The sequence below is a fragment of the Gymnodraco acuticeps genome, unplaced genomic scaffold (assembly GCF_902827175.1).
Source record: "Gymnodraco acuticeps unplaced genomic scaffold, fGymAcu1.1, whole genome shotgun sequence".
NCBI lineage: Eukaryota > Metazoa > Chordata > Actinopteri > Perciformes > Bathydraconidae > Gymnodraco > Gymnodraco acuticeps.
This window is the reverse complement of record NW_022991435.1, coordinates 3,339,390-3,363,020: the sequence shown is the minus strand read 5'-3', so window position 1 is coordinate 3,363,020 and position 23,631 is coordinate 3,339,390. Positions and strand designations below refer to the sequence as shown.

The window sequence follows — 23,631 nt, the reverse complement described above, 5'->3', positions numbered from 1 at the left end:
AATCACATTTTAGGCCGGTTATGAAATAAGCACTCATTGAAAATATAAGGGTAATTTTAAAGATATTTACCAGTTAATGTGTTTTTTAGTTTTGTCTGTAACTGTCTTGTTGATCAACTAAATTGCGATTTCTAATAATCTTTTCATATCTCATGTTATGTTTAAACACTACAAATTGGTCACACTTTTATCAGTTTTCCCTGTTTTAAGAGTAAAAATAAGGAGAATGTGTATTTGTTTACAATAACTTGGCCATCTGTTTTCTTTTCCAGTCAGTAGGCCTAGCTTGCAAATTAGAAATACATTCGCATTACCAAATATCACTTTTGAGGTATATTATATAATATACCTCAAAAGTGATATTTGGTTCATAATACCTTGCATGCTATAATAGCATGCAAGGTATTATGAAAGATCAATGTTGATGATTTTATTTTTGCAGCATTCTACCAGCAGAGGGAGTCATTCAGTTTCTAAAAGAAGGTACAAGTAAAGAGCAGATGCTGCATAGACATTATTGAACCATTTGAGGACACCAGTCTATGGCCTTCTAAATTAAGGCCACATTACTGCAGGGAGCATGACCAGGCAGATCCTTCTGGATCAATTATGCTTAGTATAAGTTAATTTGCATGTTTTTTTCAAGGTTAACACATGGCTTAATGTCGTCAAACAGAACAATTGAATGTACATATTTTTTGCTGAAAAAAAAGTAAAACATTGGAATTCTGTTGTGAAGAACCTTATACAGTAGTTTATAAAAAGTGCCAAAAAAGCCAGAAATCTCCCCACCAGATATCATGGTCATTACTTTTGTCATACCCATCCCACACACAAAATGTCCAGTATCCACTCATTAAAGTTGTTGGTGTGGACAGAGTGGGAGAGGCAGGGCAAATGCTGGGCGTGAAGCTGTGGAGTGGGAGTAAAAGTCTAAGTCATGCCAGTTATGGGGGCAGTAATCCTCATGTAACTACTGTTTAAGTTCATTGCTTTAGAGTGCTTTTTGTGGTCCAACAAAGGACACAAATTAGATAAAAAAACATGTCTTTGCTTAGTCAGATATATTTTATTTTCATTTACAAATAATAATGCAAAGATACAAAGACAGAAGCCTTCACACAAGAAAAATACATCAGGTACAGTTCAAACAGAAGCTTATTTCATCTTTAATATAGCACACATTTACAGCCAACTTGGATTCTTTTGGTCCGATTTGACAGTTAGAATAGAAAACACACAATTTGAAGAACAAGGTTTGAACCAGTTATCTTTAAAGGGTTATTTCAAAAAAAGTACCAACTTGCCAAGCTGTGCTGCAGAATGCTAGATTTTGCATATTCTATGAGCATATTGTTTCCTGTTGCTGAGAGTGTACTATTGGAGCATAGTGCACTCCTCCACGACAGTAAAATGCATGTGCAGTGTTTGGAATAGTATCACTGTACTCAGAAACCAAATACATAGTATAACAATTTAGCTGCCATTGTATGAGGCTTGACCAGCAGCGGGCTGTCCTCAAAATGCACACAAAGGATTTAAAGATGGGGGTAACCCACCGAGACTGTATACGACTATGACCGTTTATCTTCCTGATTCACTTTATGTTTTACCCATAGACTGTATATATAAAGGTTTAAATTTGACTGTACAGTATTTGAATCTGCTATTTCTTATGTTATTTCTTACTGTATGTCTATGTTTTTTTCTCAGACAATATGTATATAGTAATAATCACTACAAAATAGTGTTCGACGGCAGATTTATAAAACAAAGCAAAAAACAAAATACTTAATTTAAAGCAAAATACAATAAGTCAGGGTATTTTCAGAGATATTTTGAAATTCAGCATCATGCAGAAAAAGATTCCCCAGGTAGTGGATAAGATATGTCAGTCACAGCTCAAGTGATGCAATTATCTGAAACAATGTTCAATGTAAACAATGCGTTGTAACATGTATGGTTTGTATATGAAATAATTTCTACCACCATATTATATTTTGAAAAACAAAAGGAGTGTTTCAACAGTTAGAAGGGTAAAATGTCTAAGTATTCTCTCATTTATGGCTGTGGACTTTGGCTTTTTGGTATAACTGTTGACTTAAAACATAAAGAATATACAGTGCTGATGACAGATTTATTATAAAACTAAATTGAATAAAATCTAAATATTACCCATCTTGGTAAAAGGAACTTCTGATGGCATGTAACTGCTCATAGCAAGTATAAGAAGAATAATTTCTGCTAAATGAAAGTCTGTAAATATAATAAAAAGTGCTTCAGGGCCTCAAAATGCTTATGAATGACGTCCAAAGGAAATATAAGGAATCCATGTAACTTTAAAACCTCATGATATAGAATATATTATTATGGTCATAGTATCCAAACCACATTACTAATTCACTTTAAATCTCACTAACAAGAATCATGTTGCTGTTCTACACTGTAAGTGGTTTGTATGTAGTTGGTTATTCCAGTATTTAACAAAACATTTGTATGGAGAAAAAAACCAAACATTGCTTCGTTGTAAACTCTTGTCTCTGTAAACACTGGTATAATACCAATGGAAACCTTAACGTTGGTGCATATAAAGGTGACACGTCAGTCAGAGCTATTTACAAAAGCACAAAAAGGTTCAAAGAAATACCAAAACAGAAAATGGACCTACAAAGATGTCAGGCTCACGGTAAAGTCTGAGGTCCAGCAGATAATTCAGAGTCACAATGACATATTGCAGCACAGTTTTTTCAGTGCATTTTCTTACTTTGACATCATATCACATAAAGCACGAAAAACATTGTTTCTACCATACAGAAATATACAAAGCTAGTCTAAATTTACCATAACATAATAAACTCTGTGGGTGTTCCACAGAAAATAAGCACATACTGTATATTGCAGTGTAAAACATAGTACCAAACAACAGCGTCTACGTGTGCATAACAGGCTAATTAACATATTTCCAATGCTTTTAGGCTTTACTAGCAGTTACATTAGCCTACACATGATGCTGAATTAAAAAAGACAAAGGACCAAATTACCAAACAAGAATAACAAAACACTTCAACAAAAAAAAGCGACTCCAACCTCCAAAGGAAATAAAACCCAAGCCGAAAGAGGAAACATGTCCACATATTCATGCAGTCACAATATTATTAAAAAAATGACAAAGAAAAAACACTGCATCAAAATTCAGAAATGTGATGCACCCAAAACAGTTTTTTTTAATCTTCCAACTTTAAAACTTAACTTGAACTGATTGGGTCTTCCACATTAGTCAGAAAAGTTTTGATTTACATTATGTGAGAGTAACAGTGGAATATGTTTGCACAGGAGGACCTTGACACACATCAACAGAAACAGATGTTGCAGCTACACGATTCTTTCATAATGTGAAATTAACCTATATTCATTTCAGTGGCATGTAATTGATTGTTACACCTGGACTGTATTACAATATAAATTCCATAAAATATTTCCAGGGACTGGTTGATCCCATCTGGCACGATTTTGTGATTAAAATAGGCACATTTCAAATGTCACTTCGCTGTACCTGGATCTTTAATTACTTCAATTATAAACTTTTCCTTTGCTAATCACTTTATTATAAATATTTTTCTAGCTTATTTAGTTCTATTTTTTTAAACCTGCTATCAATAGCAAAAAGAGCTGCAGCAACAAGACCGACACTCTCCCAAAATACAAATGTTTTCCTACATTTTGGAAAAACTGTGTTACAGCAGACAGCTAACAAAATACTCACCGATTATGTAAGAACTGCTCTTTTAAATAGACTTTCTGTATATTACTTTTCAAAAATAACTTTAGTTTAATTTAGCTTTTTTTCATATGCATTTTCTTTTTCTGGGTTTTTTTTTAACAAGAAGGCAAGTTTAATCAAAGACAGGGCAAACAGGTCTGTAGCTCTAACAGTCGGGGAGAGGTTTGGTATATAAACTCTCAAATAAAAATGTTGAAGTCAATGCATAAAGTGCATTATGAGAGACGGTTGTGAGTGAATCCAATGGATCCGCACACTGAAAAAAGGATTTGGAGGATTTGAAAAAAAAAACAATAGATGAAGTCATATAAACTCAGAACCAAAGCCCGGAGACAAATAAATCGAAGAACGGCACAGACCACACGAGCATGACGAGGAAACAGATATTCAGTGTCACTGTAGTACCAAGGAAACAAACACAGTCACATATAGATCAGTATGCCACATCTCCTTCAAAGGGAGAACAAACAACAGGTGGAACATATTTGGTCTTACAGTACATAAAGGCTAGAGATGAGAGGCAATGACGATGACAGGATGGCAACAACACAACTGTACAGATGTGACCTAAATACATTCTCATTGCGTCAACAATGCTGTTCTAGTATAGAGGCAGTTCAATTGTCTGGAAAAATATATATATCTCAACTACACTGAGGTCACATCTTTGGGAGGAAACCAGGAGAGTTTTTACTGTATGACACGACCACTGAGCATTTCTTTCTCTACACTGTCGAAGTCTAAAAGGAAAATGTAAAGAGTTTCAAAACTATTAAAAAGAAATATGACATGGCACCATTACTGTGCGTTTATATGAACTGTGCACATTGGCTTCCTTTTCTAAGGTTTCATTTTATCCGTTTCATTTTACAGTCCTAAACCAATTCCCTGTAGTTTTGCATAGATACTATTACGCAAAACCTAATCACATTCTGTACGTGTAAAATATAAAACATAACAAGCCTGTAAACATGTACTTCATAACAAAGAACTTAATGACATGATGGTAGTGACAATGGATGAAGTAATGGGTAAAGATCAGCGCACTTGAAAAATACAACGGCAGTAATGCAACTGTGAATTATGTAGGCCAAACCAAACAGTAAAAATGACTGGACATTTAGCATTCTTTTCTCATTTACATTTATTTTTTTATTTAACCTTTATTTAACCAGATACAAAGCATTGAGATAAAATCTCATTTACAATGCTGACCTGGCCAAGAAGGCAGCAACGTTACATAATAGTCATCTTTGCATGAAAACAAAAATGTCAAGCTATTAAGGCAAAACAAGTATGCACAGTGATTTGTGATTTCATGCATAATTTATGACCACTATTTACTATGGTAAAATCTGAATTCAGCTTCTCCTTAAAATAAATTAGGTGGCTAAATAATGACTCATCGTTATCGAGACTTTAGAGGAGATTTGGGATAAATTAAACCAGGCCTGACTTTGGCTTATATGACAAACTACAAAGGGATTAGCACTTAATTAAAATCCAAACTGAATGTACCGGTGAGTGCAGCCAACTGGGATCGGAGGGAGGGTCAACTTGACAGGTGTTTCCTCTGAGTCATCGAGCCATACCAGCTATTCTGTAGATTGTTAGGGTTTGCTCCGCCGACATGGTTTAGTCAGTCAGTTCAGTCAGTCAGTTGATGGAGAATAGGAGCCCAGCCTCCTTTTGCCTTCATGATATTTCCATCAAAATCCCTCAAAAGATAAATATGTGCCATTTGCAAAAGAAAAGTAGTGACAGAATCATGAATATTTCTCATACCTTAACTTGAATGTCATCAGTCGTAAATCATCTTTCCAGGTTTTCAAGGTTTCCAGTCTTCAGAAAAACTTCAAAGCAGGGTGTTTCTTTTAAAAGCTCTCTCAGGGGTTTGATTGGTTGGTTGGTGTGGAATCGAAGCTCTGCCAAGACGAGGTCTCGACCAGAAGAAAAGAAGAAATCTGCTCCTCTTGGTTTTATCCCGTCAGAAACAAACAATCCCCTGTCTCCCTCCCAGGGGCAGCAGCATTCACACACCTGTGCATGAGCCTGTGGTGCAGAGGTTAGAGCCGGTCGAGGCGGAATGCGTCCTCTGTGGCGGGGTCGGTGAGAATCATGTCCGGGTCATTAAGCATGTGCAGGCCATCGAGCGTCAGCGGGTCGATTTTCAGGTCGTCCAGTGGGAACTGTGAGTCGATGTCGAAGCTGACATCTGTGGACAGACAGCCGGTCAGGTCCTTGGGCAGGCTGGGGGGGGACTCTCCGCTCACTGGAGAAACAACACAGCAAATTAATAAATACAATATTATCAGGATATTTATCTGAAAAGTTTTTAGATGCGCAGCTCCTCTGTCTTGGAATAGTCTGCAATTGAAATGGAAACTGAGCAATCTGGTGCCACTAAATGTTTTTAAAGCTCGGTTGGATGCTATTCAATCGGAAGCTGTTGGTACCTGTTCATGTGGATAGTTATGTAAATTGTAAATCCCTGTAATGATGCTGTAAGATGTCCTTTTTGTTGTTCTGTTTATGTTTTTATGTTTCATGTGGAACCGACTTGAGCAGGTCTCCCTTGAAAAAGAGGTCAATGATCTCAATGGGATACACCTGGATAAATAAAGGTTTGAAATGAAAAATGAAATTTAAGGGGGAGATGGACGGCTTCCTGAATTTTCAATTTATAAAAGAAACAAGTGTGGGTTGTGATTATATAAAAACTTCATGTAAGAGGCTTGACTTCTTAATTACACATTTCTTTTAACAACAGACACTGTAAGGGTAAATTCAGTTGGACAAAAAATTCCTGTAACATGCTTTTTTATTTTAATGCACACATTTTAGTGTGGGATTCATCAGTGCTCTCCAGTAATTCCGATCTCACACTATTACATTATCCTTCAAATATATTAATCCCCCATTGAGTGTCGGATTATTAAAAATCGCAGGCAATTTAAAGCCAAATGGTTGTATAACGGTATAATCTAATGCACGTAACATCCCTGCAATGAATCATATCAGATGTTGTTTGTCATGGTGTCATAGTATCTGTCAGTATATCATGATTTTTCAGGGGGTTTTGGACAACAAAGGCTTTTCAACAGAAGCAGCTGTGTGCCACAGTCCTCTACAAGCCGCTTGCGGTGAGACTAAGTGAGCTACATGATCTGTCGAGGAAGCAGCACCTGTGAGAATGATGTTGGGGATGTTGCCATGGCTACTGTAGCCAAGCTGCTGCGAATCCTGAAGGTTGCAATGGCCAGTCAAACCCATCATGAGCGCCTGGGAGTAGTTGAGGGTGGAGGTCTGGTTATACAGGCTGTCAGAGCTGATGGGCGTCTCCATCATGTTGAACTGCTCCAACTGGAACACAACAGAAAGAAATATTACAATAATATCAGGCATGTAAATGCTCCAAAGCAGGAATAAACATGGACACTTGTATCTAAGATGAAGAAGAAGAAGACATATTTTATTAATCCCCAACGCTATTCATATCTACCTGTTGCGACAGAACACTGGCCTGAATGGACGGGAGCTGCTGGTCGTAAAAGTCTGCAAACACGCTGCCCAGGATGGAGTTATGCTGCAACAACAAATAAGCCAAATGTTTAATATCACTCTGGTTTAAAAAGACAAAACTCCTGGTGCGGACCAACAACTATGAACATCATCCGGGCAGCAGAAGTTATACATCAAACATAACATTTAGAATATGAAAAGGTATGGCAGCAACAAGGCTGAAACAAGATCTGGAAACGCTCAACTCATGTATGCTAATGCACTTCTGTACATGTATGATATAATGATTGCGTATATATTGCAGAGAGGAGTAAGCTGTGCATTCATACATATTTCTGTAACTCTGTAGTATTACATAGCTTAATGAGGATGGCACACAGAGGAAGCAGTAAATGTTCATGTAACAAAAACATCATTCAGGAGCAACTTCTTTATTCACAATTAAATAAGACACACACGGAACAATGTGACAACCCACTGAGGAATTTGTAGCTGGCTGTTTCAATAATAAATGCAAACTAAACCAGTCCCTGCGATGTTTGCAAAACCGTGCAATATTTACAGTTTGCTCTGATATCCAGGTGTAGCAGGCGTACATCCACTATCACAAGTAAAAGTGCATGAATATTCCATTTCATTGTATTTATCTCAAGAACAGTTAAATATTGCATGGAAATGATTTTTAAACCTGAACGAAAAATAGCCTATTGGTGCATAATGACTAACCAGATAAATGAATGAATTACAAACAAATGAATAAGGGACTTCATTAATTATATGAATCCCTTCCTCATGATCCCAATGGTCATGTACACTAACCACTGACGTCAAAATCAGTCGGCTAAAGATAAGGACGGACAAGCTTTACTTCCAAAAGGCAGCTTCTTCCTCTGCTGCCTACTGGCCTTGGTGTTTTAATTAACAATGACTAAATGGAGTGAAATTTGCATGAAATAAAGGGAATCATTGAAAATATAATCCCCTCTGTGACTTTATTCTCCCCCCACTGACTCATCCAGTGCAAGCTAATCCTCGTCAAGTTTCAGTGTCCTCATTGAACCAGCGACAGAAATTCTCCTATTTCATCGCGGCCTCTTAATGTATAAGTAATTGGATCATATTCTCAGGCCGTGCTCCTCCTAGTTCAAAACCAAATTATCTGTGTGTGCTGCAGATGTCCCCACAGGGCAGAGCAGCATAATACAGCACACAGCCTGTCAGCTGTGGATTAGCCTGTGGATAAACTCAGCACCACGAGTGAGACACTTCAGATCAGCACAGACCTGAGTTTGGTAAGCAAACAGCAGCACACACACATGTGAAAAGAAAATGCATATACACCCTCACTTACCACTTCCTTCATCTCAAACACACGCATAGTGGTAATTGTAAATTAGTAGAATCAAGATAATGCTAATTTTAAATGCTATCTTAATCTGGTTCAGTACTTCATCTAAAACTGTACCGTTTTCCTTAAAGACAAATTCCAGTACCGTGTTTTACAAATGTTAAATGCTTATACTAAAGACATGGATTAACCACCCTGATTATGTTTACCTTGGGTGTGCTTAGTTTATCTTAAAGCACCACCCTGATAGCAAGGTGCAGTTTGTTGAGTTTGTTAAACCAGGGGAATTAGAAGCAGCTTTTCTTTAAAGAAACGCATTGAGGGGATAAGAATATCATATACCCGCCCATGCTACCTTAGACCTCAATGCTGGTGCAAAAACCACAATAAAACACAAAAATCTGACAAACATCAACAACAACAAAAACTCGGTGTACGGTGTCTTACATAGCAAGACTTGGGAGGAGACAGTGGAGACGCAACCCAATACCACAAGAGCAGCAGAAGAGGAAGGTCAGGGGAACAGCTACATAACAATACACCAATGACACTGTGTTTAAAGAGACTGGTAGTTAGATCTCGGCAAAACGACATAATGTCCATTATATCTATAACTGGAATCACATCATGACACGGTTTTTCATCATGTTTCGTGATATACTATCATTTTTTTTTCTTCGTGATCTCTAAGAATGTTTTCTGAAATATTTTGTTTGACCTCCTTTTATTGTGTTATAGCCGGCAGGTGTAATAATAGTTATAAATAATCAGAATACCGTTGCGTTGGGAAATTACACTGAGAGAAAACACCTGCCGTGAATTTCCTGCTGTGACACACTAAAAAGTCTGAATGAGCAACTGTACGGCATATAATATTTACAGAAACAAAATAAACACTATAAATAGCCTGTTTTGAATTGTCTTGCTCATGTTCTTGAATAAACTGACATGCTTTTGTTTGCCCAGATCTGCTAACGTCAACACAACACAAGCAGTTGTAGGGGTGGGGGGGGCAGCCACAGAGCCCTACTCGCCAACGATAACCACAGGACTACGATGCAGGGACCGTGACGTTTAAACAGAGCGAGGCAGCAGCTCGCTGGTTCACACGCCCTTACTTGAGGCGAGCCTCCAGGTGAGAAGCCTTGATTGGAGACGGGGGAGGTTGGAGACTGATTGGCAGAGGATCCAATCCTACTGCGGTACTGTTGGAGGGAGGAGGCCTGATACAAGAGGACATGTTTGAGTTATTTACATTGGAGGGTGTTCCTTATTGGGGAACGTGTAGATGTGCTCATATTGGACATGTCTTTGTGGTACTTTTTTCCAGTTGCAGCTGGATAAACAACATGTACCCTGCCTGAGGACTAACTAAAATATTGACTCCCTGTTTTTCATAGTTGTAACCCAGCATGCTAGCATCTAATGCTGAAAAACAATTAAAATAATTAGAGTGATGAACAGCACATGTCACATTGATGCATTAGTAATACTGAAAAAGATCTGGGAGAAACGGAGAAAGCTACAGGGGATTAATTAGGAGCGGAGAAATGTTGCCAGCCATGCTAGCTAAACAAGTGAATACTGTGAAAGAACTGGAGGATCAGAAAGAACCGACACCCTTTTGTAATCTTCAGTCATAGTTGCCCGTTTCAATCTACTCGTCCAACCGAAAAATAACATTTGTAGAAACTAAAAAAACAATGATTTTATTTGGATCACAAGATCAAATTGACTTGAGCTATATCATAAAGCCATAACTGTGGAAAGAAAATATCAAAGTTACTATCACAGTAAATAACAGATACACTATCAAATCACTGAGGTTTAAAGGTGTATCAAACAAGATTTATAATCTCTTATCATGCAAAAGCCAACAGGAGTTTCAACCTCCTTATTTCTAATCTATAGATAGATAAGATATCCAAATATTGGCAGCATGAGATAGAGAAGTGATAAAGCTGTTCAAAGCCTCTGGAAGCAGAAATAAACTAGTGCAATGACCCTTTCTGGAGTAGACCTGATTGAACTCATGAAACTGAAAGAAATATTTTTCAGAATTCATTTTACATTGCTGTAACTGTATTTGATGGAGACCTGAAAAATACAGCTTAGAAATGTAAACAAACTATCAAAATCATCTCTGAAACAAAGTGGTACATCTAGGCCGGGGAACCATTGAACGTTAGATCTAAGCTGGTGTCGTGCTGTGTTTCCTCACAATGTTTCACTTGACCCCACACTGCAATAACTGAGACCAAGAGAATGTAGGCCACTTCATTTCTGCACTTATCCAAACACATTCCCACTGCAGCAGAAGAAGAGCAGCGAGAGCCAAGATCTGAAGGATGTACGGTGCCTTGTAAAAGCAGTCTGATTTCTTGTTGTCCTACACATTTTGTTGTGTTATAATGTCATTATTTGGGAGTATTTGTCTCAGCTCTGTGCAAAATAAAAAAGATTTGAATTGAATTTAAAGGTCCCCTATTATACTGTTTTCCATCAATATATTATAGGTCTCAGATATATACAAAACATGTCTCTGAAGTGTTTGGCTCCAAACACCAAACAGATCATTGTCGCATCCCATAATCCCCTCTGTTTCAGCCCTGTTTCAAAAGTGCTGATTCTCTGTCTGTTACTTTAGATCAGTGCTTCTCAAAGTGTGGTCCGCGGACCACTGGTGGTCCGTGAGCGCCCCCTAGTGGTCCGTGAGTATATTGGTAACATTTCACATTTGAAATAAATACATTTATTTAAGTTTTTCGCACTCTCGCGGGAATATCTCCGCAATGGAACGAGCTTAAGTTTCACTTTCGATTGCATGATATAGCCCAGATAAACACCTTCATCACACATGTTGCCACTTGTTTGTACAATTTTCAGGCGATTTTTAAAAAACGATGTGTTTTTGGATATTTGTGGAGTTAGGTGGTCCGCGAGTGTTTTTTTATTGGTTAAGTGGTCCTTGGTATGAAAAGGTTTGAGAAACACTGCTTTAGATGAAAATAAGGAGCCACTCCCCACGCCCCTCAGAGATATTTGGTTAAAAAGAAACCAATGGTGCTCTAGGGGGAGATTCAGGCGATAAGGTGGGGGTGTTACCTTGGTTGCTGATTGGCTAATGGTTATACAAGCCAAAAAAACATTATGACATCACAAAATAGCAAACATCTGATCAGCTCATTTTCAGACAGGTTTTTATATAAATGGATCAGGACATAAAGAGAGAAAATATTTTTTCCTGAAACTTTCAGAGTCTCTTTACACAGAGGGGACACATGTTAACGTATAAAAGACGTGAAATAGTGGATTTTGCACAATAGGTGACCTTTAAAATTGCAAAATACACACTCAATATACATTTTTATTTTCTTTCCTATGTGATGGTAAAGATCCCTATGAAACTCCAAATGCACTCTTCTATATATAAATATAATGTATATGCGAAGGGGTCTGAATATAAATTTGACAGGACAATGTGTATCATCAAGAGCAACACATTGATGCTATCTGAAGACACATTTTCAGGAACAAATAGCGATCGGGATAAGCTGATGTAATGCAGACAGGCTGCTCACCGTGTTCATGTCCACCGTCATGTTGTTTTGTGAGGACGTCTGGTTGTCTGACGTGGAGCAGGAGTTCACCAAGGACTGTAGCTGGACCAGACCTGTCTGCTGGACAAAAAAGAGCGGGCTCATAAATAAATACAGACACTGTGTACTTATCAGGTATCATTTTACAGTTCTGATACTGGCTTATCACTGACTAAGTACATCAATATCTGCTTTTATAGTATGTTGGCAGATCTGATAAACCAATTAAAACATAATTGAGGTCCTTACCACCAGCTGCTCTTGCAGTAATAAGTAGTGTACCTTTCTTACTGTCCAAAATGTGCACAATGTAGTGACTGCTTTCCGTCTTTTTGTTTACTTAGTTGTGTTCTCTGTACTTTACATGTCTTTGTTATGTGTAATAATGTGTAACGTTGCTGCCTTCTTGGCCAGGTCAGCATTGTAAATGAGATTTTATCTCAATGCTTTTTATCTGGTTGAATAAAGGTTAAATAAAAAAATAAAAAATGTTGATATGATTATGTCTATTAGACTACACGGCTTATTTAAAGTTGTTTTTCAATTGGTTTATAGTTCCAACTTTACAGCTATCTTATACACTCCATATGCAAATATCCTGTATATCAAATCTTGTACATGTGTTTGACACAACGCTTAAATAAGTACATTTAACACATTTGGTTTACATTATGTCAAACAAATGGCAAACATCGTTATAAAAACGTGTTATGCTCAAATATTAATAACATAACATTAGTCAGAATAAGACATCATAGGGGCCTCATTTTTTACTCATGACCATATCAACAAATGATGTTGAATCATTATTATTTATGAACCGCAGCTGCTGCAGTGTACATCAGAGAAAATGTTCCTCAAAGGGCTTTCTTCAGTATCTGAAGTGTTGATCCAAGGACACGGAAGAGTTTCCTCATTGCAGGAAAAATTGATGGTTTTGGCTGCGCTTTAATAAGCAGAATTATATTAGCTCTTTCCTATTACAACAGTGTTTTCTAGTAGGGCGCCCTGAGTGTAGTGCAATCAGTGAGGGAGAGAGAAGTGTCTGCTGAGGCTTAACAACAACTCAACGACAAACATGACTGAGGTCTCTGCCTTAAAAGGTCATTTGAGACTAAATGTGTTCTATTGGTGTTCTATTGAGGTACTGTTGGTATGCTGTCAGTCAAATTATTGAAAAATAACATGCTGGCTGTAGATTTGAGATATATACACAAGCCTATAATGGGGTGAACAAAATCCTAATGTGTGGACAATGTTGACCTATAACATCAGTTTATTCTATTATACAATATCCACTTTTTCATGTCTTTTATACATAAACATGTGTTCCCTCTGTGTAAAGAGATTCTGAGAGTTTCAGGAAAAAAGATTCGCTCACATTTAGTCCTGATCCATTTATATAACAACCTGTCTGAAAATTAGCTGATCAGATTTTGGCCACTTTATGATTTCATAACGATTTTTTGGCTTGTGTAACCATTTGCCAATCACCAACCAAGGCAACACCTTACCACCTGAATCTCCTCCTAGAGCACCAATGTGTTCTTTTTAACCAAATATCTCTCAGAGAGGCGTGGGGAGTGGCTCCTTATTTTCATCTAAAGTAACAGACACAGAATCAGCACTTTTGAAACAGGGCTGAAACAGAGGGGTTTATGGGATGCTACAATGATCTGTTTGGTATCTCGAGCCAAACACTTCAGAGACATGTTTTGTATATATATCTGAGACCTATTATATATTGATGAAAAACAGTATAATAGGGGACCTTTAAACAGCAGTGATGGGTAAAAATCATGCTTTTCATTGCAACCCTGTTATTTGCATACTGCAGTAATAGGACAAAACTTAACAATTGTTGCCAGCAATTCAAAGAGTAGTTAAACTCAATAGTTTAAAATGGCAAGAATGAATGCACTAAAGGATAAAGTGCTGGAGGGAAACTCACTTGCTGGCTCTGGTGGTTCTGGGACGACGGCTGCTGGTTGAAGAAGGTGTACTGCGACAGCTGCTGCTCAAGGTTCATGGCGTTGATGGCCGCCTGAGGGGAGCACAGCAACCAATAACACATGAGGTTACGCTTAACAGGAAATGCAATAACACCAGCACAGTTGAATGATTTGCGATGCATTATCTCCAAATCAATCATTTAAAAAAAATGTTATTGCTGCCAATTGAAACATTGCTTATTCACACTAATGGCGCATTTCCATTGCAGGGCCTCGGTCGGCTTAGTACGGTATAGTTAGGCCTTGTTAGGCCAGGCTCACTTTATGCTGCATTTCCATTACAGTTTAGTAGCTGGGGCAGTAACTATTGTAACGCAGTGCAGGCGGAGCCGTGACGTCATCTTCAATGCGAACCACAGAAAAACAACATCAGCCGTTAGCTGTTAGCACTCAAGCTCACAGCTCCTCATATCTGTTCAGAAACTAGACAAAAGTTAAACAAGTATACAGTCACTGGTTTATTTATGTCTGTATAGGGCGTTGTTGTGAGTGTGGACGGTCGGAGCATATACTGCGTTAGCTTAGCCAATCTCCATTCAGAAAACACGCATTTTAAAAGGTTTTTCGCCTGCCGTCTTGTCTGCAGATTTGTCAAAGCATTAATTCATGGTTTTTACTAACCGGTATCAGTATATTGTTACTTCGGCATCATTTTGAAACGTGTATTATAATTAAATCACGGTCAAATATGTTCATTTTGTTGTAGTTGTACTTGTAGCCCCCTTGCCAGCGATTCTCTCTCTCTAGTTTAACATACTCAGCCCGACTCAGCCTGGTTGTTGGCCCTTGGCATAGGCAGTATAGGCGAATGCTAAGGGCGCATCAATCAATGGGGGGGCGCCGAAAATAAAATAAAAAATAAAAAATTTGAAATAAAAAATTATTTCATAACAACACAATTTCCCGATTTTGGATCAACAAAGTACATCTTATTATCTTATACTAACAGAACTACGCCTATATTGCGTACAACGTCCATAAACTATGGCGCACCCCCCCGCCCCAAAATCAAGTTGAACCGCCCCAGCCCCAGTAAAAACCAGAGAGGTTTATGTGAAATAGTTCTTTTTTTGAAATAATGGTTTTAGTGTGCAATTATAGGTTTTCATTTGGTATTTGTGTTAATTTAAAATAAATCAAACTCCCAAAAAACGTATACAGCTTTTATTAACATTGGAATTTACTGTGTAAGCGGCCGCGGGGGGGAGAGCTTTAGAGAGCTCTCTCCTGAAAGACTGAGAGGCTCTGATAACCTCAGCTCAGTGAGGTAAAGGCACACCTTTATATGATTATAGTTATAAAAAAAACAAGAGAATAGATTTTCATCTATTCTCTTATAGTATAAAATACTATATGACAGTAAAAAAAAGTTGTTAATAAATTAATAAACAAGATTACAGTTTAAAAGGGGAGTGATTTGTAAAATATCCATAAAGAAAAAGAAAATCTGCTTGCAGTTCTGTTTCATATGGGTGTTGAGAGATGTATCCATAGATCTCTTAATGTTGCTCTCAAAGTGCACCAGATTGATGCTTTTAACTTCAATATTAAAAATATATATCTTCCCGGACGAACCCCCAAGAGGAGGTTAGGTGCACCCCCTACTTTAATCATGTTCAAATGGATAGGATACTAAATACATTTGCACACATCTTGTGTCCATATCTTTCTGTTTTGGTGATCATGCCACAACCGTGCATGCATGCGCGAGTCATAGTGAGTGTCTGCATTTTGGGGGGGAGTTGCCAGCTAAAATCTTGCTGAGGGCAGCAAATTGGTCAGGGCCGGCCCTGAGAGTACCTGAGAGAGAGAGAGAGGTGGAGATGTCGGAGAGAGCTGCAGGTTCTGGTGCTGGTGGGAGTCTCCTGCATTCAAGATGAGAGGAACCATGTCGTCCTGCCCAGACTGGATTTCCATGGTTACTACGGGCTGAGAGGTATTCACTCCTACCCAGTTCACAGAAATGGCACAAGGAAAGAATTTTTTTTCATCGAGAAATTGGCATGAAGTGCTAAATGAAATCTGAAGTATTTAACGTCCTGCACATAACTATCTAATCTGACGTTTTCTGGATTAAATGTAAGCAGACTGTCCCTGGTGCTACCTTGCGTGTTGGCCAGTGCCTGTGTGCTGTTGGAGGAGCTGAACGAGCCGGCCACCACATCATCTGAGTCGAGCGGGGTGGGCAGCGGAGGAGGAAACTGGATGTTTGTCAGGTCGGGAAGAGAACCGCCAGTGTTGTGGGCTGCCGGGTTTAATGAAGTGGTCAACTGCTGGTCAGGAGATGGGAATATGCTGCAGAAATCAGAAGAATGCAGGGCAATTGTTGGTTAAAACACTCACACACGCTGGCTGATGTCAATGACAAAATGAAGGAACAGAAACTTAAATATGTGGTTTTCTGAGCAACATTTGGAAATGTTTTCCAAGACAAACAATGCCAGAGATATTTGGACATCATGCATTTGGACAGTCATACTTTTGCAAATGCTTTGGCTCCGGACTCTTATTACTTTGGCGGAGAAAACCAAAAATATGTTCAATTACTGTCAGATGGTTTCAATTTGAATGTACTCAATATTAAGGCGGCCTGTGCATACTAAAACGCCATTTTCAATTCACTTTCACCAACAGAGATTAAGAAAAACGTTTCCTCACAGCCTAGGAAGACATTAAAATACTCACTGGATCCCTGGAACTTTGCAGGGTTTGGATCTTGAAATGTTCTATAGAGAAAAAAACAATTAACAACCAGACTTTTGTGAAAACCACAGATAAAAACTGAAAAAACATGTATGTGAGTGTAGAGGTTCCACCTTTTTGCACTCCCAGTTTTGGTTTTGACCATTTTCATCAACTTCCTGTTTAATTGCTTCAGCCCCGGGGACAGTGAGCAGGAGAACTGAAGAGATGGAGAAATAACAACAAATGCAAACAATTATCATAGACTCTGGACTTAAAAGATGTCCAAACTGTTGGAGTTTATTATATGCACAGCATACGTGTCTTCGGTTAATATAACCAAGGGATATTTACATTTGAAAAGAACAAAAAGGAAAGGTGGAAAAGAAAACTGATGAATATTAATGTGGCGTTACTAAAAGTACAAATATTGTTTTAAACTTGAATACTGAATGGCAATAATGGACCAAACTAAAAAATGTCTCCAAGAAGATTTATACAAATGTAATCAAAGTACTCCTGAAATGGGAATAATCGGCCATTAGCAGTAAAATTCATCAGGTACTTGGATGCACTCTGTCCTCTCATTTTCCTCCTCTGCCTTCAAAGCAACATCCAGACCCTTTCATCACACCCTGGAGGGCACTCGACTGAACCGTCAAGAGAAAGCAGCACAATACCAGAAAATAAAGAAAGAAAACATACAACAACACATCCCTACCTACTGCAGATGAAAGGAGGAAAATATGATATGTTTCACACTATATAAATTATATAATATAAATAATATACTATAAAATATACTATAAAACAAATGAGATAATGCGTACATCTTTTTGGCTGGAGCTCCTGGGATCCTCCTGTAAACAAGGCCTGCTGGGCCGGAGTTAATGTGCTCTGGTGCAGTGCTGAGTCAGAGTTCGTCCTGCAGCACAAAAATTAAAAAAGATTACAAAGTGCTTTGTATAGTAAAGTCTGAGAAACAGATACGGTCTGTTGTGAAGCAAAGACACCGCTCACTGTAAACACAGTAAGACATTTTAATATTATATACTGTAAGTTTACGCATTAAAACAACAATTGTTAACACAACTTAGTCATGCTAACCTTTAGCTACTTTAAATAATTTTGCTTTTTAACACATAAAATAATCTGAATGTGATCCTGGATCTTATAATATCTCGTGATGAAAATCTAAATGCAGCATGATGGTAAACTGTGAAAGTAGGTCACTAAATGTGTGATTGTGCAACATGTTTATGTATAACGTCAATTAAGATAACAAAAGTCTTGTGTTATGTTCCAAATGTGTCTTTCTGATCTGACCATGCATATTTCTAGGAAATAAAATATGCAAATAGTGCAGAGCAGTGTGTCGAGTTTGAATATGAAGGTTTATCATAATTATAAGCGTAAACTCTAAAATAAACAGTCATGCAGAGACGGCGTTTCCTCCTTAGAGACCGTCTTACCTCCTCCAGCTGGTATCAGGTGGTGGTGACAGATATACTGAACCATATGGACAGCTGTCAATGTGAGAATGCAGGTTAAGAAAAATCCAGCATGAGACCGGATACTCTTGGCGCATTCATTCCAGGAAAAATCTTTCAACACTAGGATGTATATTTTAAGAAGCACGGTGCTGGGGAAATAAACCAGCACGTGATCAAAGTGAGGGATAACGAAAAGTGAGGTCTGATATTAGTCAGAGTTCATTTGTAATACTGACTGATTATTGTAGATGCTGCTTATTACAAACAGAGTAATAATTTAGATTGAATTAATAATAGACTGAAGTCATTCTGCAATATAGAAGTATCTGAAACATCCATCAGCTACAAAAATCTTATAAAACATCATATAGCTTTGAAATGTTTAGTGATAGCTGATAGAAATGTGTTATATGATCCTATACAGTTACAAGGACTACCAGCTATAAAATATGTTCTGTTTTATGTCACACTCAACCCACTACTTGACTGAAGGCTGGGTTATGTATAGGTGGTTCTACAATGTGTTAAAATCATTTGAAAGGTGTGGAAAGATATTTATATTTCAATATAACAGGACTCGATTCAATTACACCACAGCCTGTAGTGGTGTTTTCAGAAAATATGAACACTTTTAAGCCAGTAATTCATTACCAATGCAAATCAAGGAATTGTCCTTAATTTACTTCAACTAAAGTGCATAATTTAAGAAAACACAGTATAATAACCATCACAATATTAACATAAAAATCCCATCTCAATTTGGATAATTATATTAAATGACTGTGAACTTTTGAACAGACTGAGGTTGATAAACATCTCCATAAATATAATGTTAGGGCTTGTTAGGGCAACAAAAAAAGAAACAACTTCATCCTAATATTATACAGCTCTCAGTATCTACATAAACAGCAAAGTAATCCGGCGGTATTAAAGGATATCTGGCGTCCATGTTTGTCAACAGACAGGGGTTTCTGGTGGGGGGATGTGATGCGGCTCCGGTCCCGGTAAACTCTGTCCACCAGCCCGTGGTGTCGCGTCGATCTGTTCATGTCCAGCCCTGAATTCTGAAAAACAAAGACAGGAACAAATATTATTTACTCGTCAAAGTGTGATTCCATAATTTAATTACCATTTTTTGTTTGTGAAGGTCTCTCTAACTGAGTCTGTGTATTGGACAGTACTGAATATGATGTGCAAAGACAACTAAAGCATTTCTTAAGTTTCGAAGTCATACATACTGCACTAGTTCATGTAGCTGGGCCCAGTTACACTGGCCTTGGCCCACAGAGAATAAAGCTTGGGTCTGATTAATGAGAAAAATATGTGCAGCATGTAGAACAGGGACGTAAGCCAATCAGAGAAAAATGTATATAGAAAACTGTGCAATGACTGTGAAAGTAAAAATTAAGATCAGGAAGGCCCTTTCATTCTGTTGACACGCACTTGTAAACGTATTTCATGAGTAACAACATGAGCCTTCGTTTTTCAGCTAACTCCCACCATCCTCTGTCTGAAGAGAAACCAAGAAAGCACTTTCTTCTTAAGTTGTTTGGGTTGTCAACCTGAGGGTCTCAGACCAAATTCTTTGTATCTCTGTCCCTAGAGAATGATCTTACTTATAAAGTAAAACAGAGGTCTTAGAAACAACTGATGTCCCTACATTGATCCCATGAATTACTATTAGGTTAAAGTAGTGTATTTTACTACATATTCATGTGATGGCAGTATATTGTTTACATACATTCTTCCAAGGATTGAAATGTTAATATTCATAGGAAAAGGTTCCCAGCTCTTTTTCACTGCAGCACTAGATGAGCATTTTTGAAAATGTCTTGATATGAGTTTAGACTAAGATATTCCCTAACCCAGCTTTATTCCCTTTGGCTTTTCACTCTGATATAAACAGATGGACAGAGATGATAGCATTGCCATATATTTTTTAGATGAAACCAACAACTTTCAAGCTCTGTCTTATTTTAATTTTATAACTATTCATTATTGCGCAAATTAAAAGAAAATTCCCCACAACTAGAAAATGCCTAGGTTCATTTGTATTTTTTTAAACTAACTTTTGCAACAGTTGCATGAAACTTGCATTCTTATCAAACAATTAGCCAACAATACACAACTGTGGCTATAATCTATTTACTTTGGTACGGCACATCATTGCTGTATCTCTTAAACGTCGAACCTGGCATCATACATTGCTGATATGTTGTGGGATAAATATATAAGGTTCAAAGTCATGGTGGAAGTCTCTTTCTCAGACACATGAATTATTATTTAAAAAATGCACTGCTGGTTTGGCATGTGCTCTTGTTCACATAATTGAACAGTGAGGATGTAACTTCTTCTGAGACAGATAATCTATCCCAGGAAAAAAGGATATAATTGTAGCTGTTTGAAAAAGAAAAAGTAAAATGTTTTATAGAGCGACGTTAATAAATAGTGCAGTCCAATGAATATTAATAATTATAAACTGTGGGTGATTAATGGAAAACATACTGTATAATGGATAAACCTACTAATTTATCATCTACATAGTATTTTACTTGTTAGTGAAAAGTTGCAAAAATAATAACAAAAAATTCCTTCACCTCAAAAGACATGTCCATAGCGCTGTTTCCAATCTGATTGACGTTGGGCAAAGATCCTCCATAGTACTGCCCACGGTTCGGTCCCAGCTGCAAGTATTGAGTTTTCTGCAACTGCAACTAGAAACAGAACAACATCAGGTAAAACTAGAGGCAAATGTGTAAAACTAGAGTCAATAATATAATTAATAATGGCAGCAAAATGAAAGAAAATACTGCAAAGTGGAAATGTTTACACTTTTATATTAATCCCACCTTAATCCCATTTGGGACTTTTAATTGTGTAAACAGGCAGCAACAATGAGAGCACCAAGCGTATTGATGTTTTCTTTATTAACCACCTGCGTGAGATAAACGCTAGATGTCTTCTGGCAAAGTACGAGGCAAGCTGCTCCATTTTCAGCAGTCATCCCAGCAGTGTGATGGGAATTCAAATACTTTTAAATGTGCGAGCACGTCAGAAATGATTCAACGTTGAACATTTCAAAAGCATATTCCTGAGAACTTTACAACTGTGTTTATTTCAAAGCGACCTCCAGCTTTATTTCAGATTAGAGAAACCATAACCGGTCAATTACATTTCCTCATGCAAGCCTACTGCTCACTGCTGGCAGGGCAGAACATCTAATAATGGCAATTACTATGCCTGCATCACTGGTGTTTTGTGATAAGCCTTCAACCTCAGAGTGCATCTCTGTATCCACATTCAGACCAACTCTGTTGACATAGGATTACTTATTGTAACATTTCAGGATGAGGAAGAGAGGAACCCTAATCTTTTCAAGAAATATTGCGATGTTTGATTTCCTCCATATTCTTCAACCCTACAACATTCGGACACAACTAAGTCATCAATTAGTATGTAGACAAATTAATAAAAATAGTGTGATTTTATAAATTGTGGTAATCTTTTATCACGAAAAAACACATCTGCCAAAGCTCCTTAACCAAGCCATTTTTACAGCAGATATTGTCATAGTAGGGAAAGCACAGGTGTTAATAATTACATTAAGGCCGGCATGTTCATCTCCAGCCTGAAAACAAATCAGCTAAATGGAATTCAGCCATCACTCATATTATTATTTACACCTGTGCCTTGCCTACTGTGACATGTTATGTCTCCTGTGGCATAGAGAGAGAGGAAGGGTTGTGTTTCGGATTTAGCCGGTTGGTCAGACTGAAATTGCAGTTTAAAGAGAGCGAAATCAATTGCTTGATATTAAAATAATACAGTAGCAGAAGCTCATTTGACTAGGATTACAAGAGGGATGTATTGAGAATATTTTTGGTCATTCTTCCTGTATATATTGCCAGCCAAAGCATTCAACAACCACTGCAGTAGCTGCATGTTTGCTGTTAAATGCTGTCTTCCCATCATTCTGTAGCACTCACTACTAAAGCCCTGCCTCCAAAGGATTTATTTTGGAGGCCTGTGCCGTATGTGGCTTAAATGTCCACATAATCTGCTAGCCTTCATCTTTTGTGAAAATGTCTATCATCATATTGCAGAGCACAGGCCTGAAGACCTGTCAGACAAGTTTTCCCAGCCACACACACACCTCATATCACACAGGCCTACATTACGAAAAATGTAAACATTACAGAATGTATATTTATATTTTACAGCGTTTGGCTTATCTCCTCCTATCTGAAAGCACGAGACGAGGAGAAAATCATCTGCAGGTCGAGGCGCGCAGTCAAATACGCATGCACGCCCCTTTGCTTTCCTCTTGCGTGGGACAACAAATGTAATAACTTTTTCGGACGAGGGTCACTGTCACTCATATCTGCATTACCGGACTGTTACCCCCTGCCAGCTGTGGTGGTTGTCAGTCGTGGGATAAAAAGCCTACCGCTGGCAGGAAGCGTCGTTTGTTATTGTTTACCTATGCTGCCCTGGCTGCGTGCGGTTCCGCGATACAAATGCATATTTGACAGCTCGCTGAAAACAAACGAAGAAGAGGAGGGGGATAACAAGAAGAGGTGTCGTTACCCTCGCTGCCCGCGTAATGCTCAGGTCCTTCATCACTTCTTCAAACGCCGCTGTCTCCTCTGCCTGCTTCTGGTTATGCAAAGCGATTTTCTCGCTGAATTTCCGCGGATTGTTCGAAGTCGCCATGTTTCGCTCTTCTGCTCCGTTTTCCTTCAATGGTCAGTGTCAAGAGGCACGCAGTGAGGACACACGACTTCCGGTTAGAGGCGCTGAAATAAGAAAAACACACAAGAAAAAACACCGCAAATTAACCTAAGTGCAGTTTAAAATTGTGTTTAGAGGTTTTTGATGTAATGTAACTAAGTGAATTGACTTAAGAAGGTTATTGAGTACGGAAGCCGAATTGAGGTAGGCAACTTGTAGACTAGTATTTCCATGTTATGCTATTTTGTAAACTTGGAATGCCATAATTTCACATTTCAGCCCATTATATTTTGATTTTACAGCAGTATCTACTTTGCAGATCATTATTAATAGATCCTTTGGGGGGGGGGGGGGGAGACGTGTTGGTAGCTTTATCCACGATACTCCCAAAAGTACGTTTGCTGGTTATGATCGTGTGAATAAAGCTTTTTGAATGTAAAAATTAGCTCTACCTTACTCCTTA

The 23,631-nt window shown here is 38.0% G+C and overlaps 1 protein-coding gene across 4 annotated transcripts; it reads right to left on the bottom strand.

Moving 5' to 3' along the window:
• Window positions 1-1,049: 1,049 nt before the first annotated feature.
• On the bottom strand, window positions 1,050-23,194 carry crtc1a (CREB regulated transcription coactivator 1a). 4 transcript variants are annotated; one of them, XM_034196096.1, is made up of 15 exons: window positions 23,025-23,194; window positions 21,035-21,151; window positions 19,376-19,501; window positions 18,417-18,478; window positions 17,775-17,869; window positions 17,079-17,164; window positions 16,948-16,988; window positions 16,367-16,557; window positions 16,063-16,208; window positions 14,202-14,294; window positions 12,233-12,331; window positions 9,770-9,874; window positions 7,284-7,367; window positions 6,967-7,144; window positions 1,050-6,053 (listed from the first exon to the last, which is right to left on the bottom strand). In XM_034196096.1, exons 1-15 carry the CDS (start codon window positions 23,148-23,150, stop codon window positions 5,848-5,850), a joined length of 1,755 nt encoding a protein of 584 aa, XP_034051987.1. In that variant the 5' UTR covers window positions 23,151-23,194; the 3' UTR covers window positions 1,050-5,847. The 4 variants fall into 4 exon arrangements, with proteins under 4 accessions (XP_034051987.1, XP_034051988.1, XP_034051990.1 ...); XM_034196097.1 differs by having other exon boundaries at window positions 12,233-12,328; XM_034196099.1 differs by lacking the exon at window positions 9,770-9,874.
• Window positions 23,195-23,631: the final 437 nt, after the last annotated feature.

Coding starts and splice junctions, on each gene's coding strand:
- crtc1a (XM_034196096.1), bottom strand. CDS start 23,150: ATGGCGACTTCGAACAATCCGCGGAAATTCAGCGAGAAAATCGCTTTG. Junction 17,870..18,416: donor CCTGATACCAGCTGGAGGAG/GTAAGACGGTCT, acceptor TTTGTGCTGCAG/GACGAACTCTGACTCAGCAC. Junction 16,558..16,947: donor TGCAAAGTTCCAGGGATCCA/GTGAGTATTTTA, acceptor TGATTTCTGCAG/CATATTCCCATCTCCTGACC.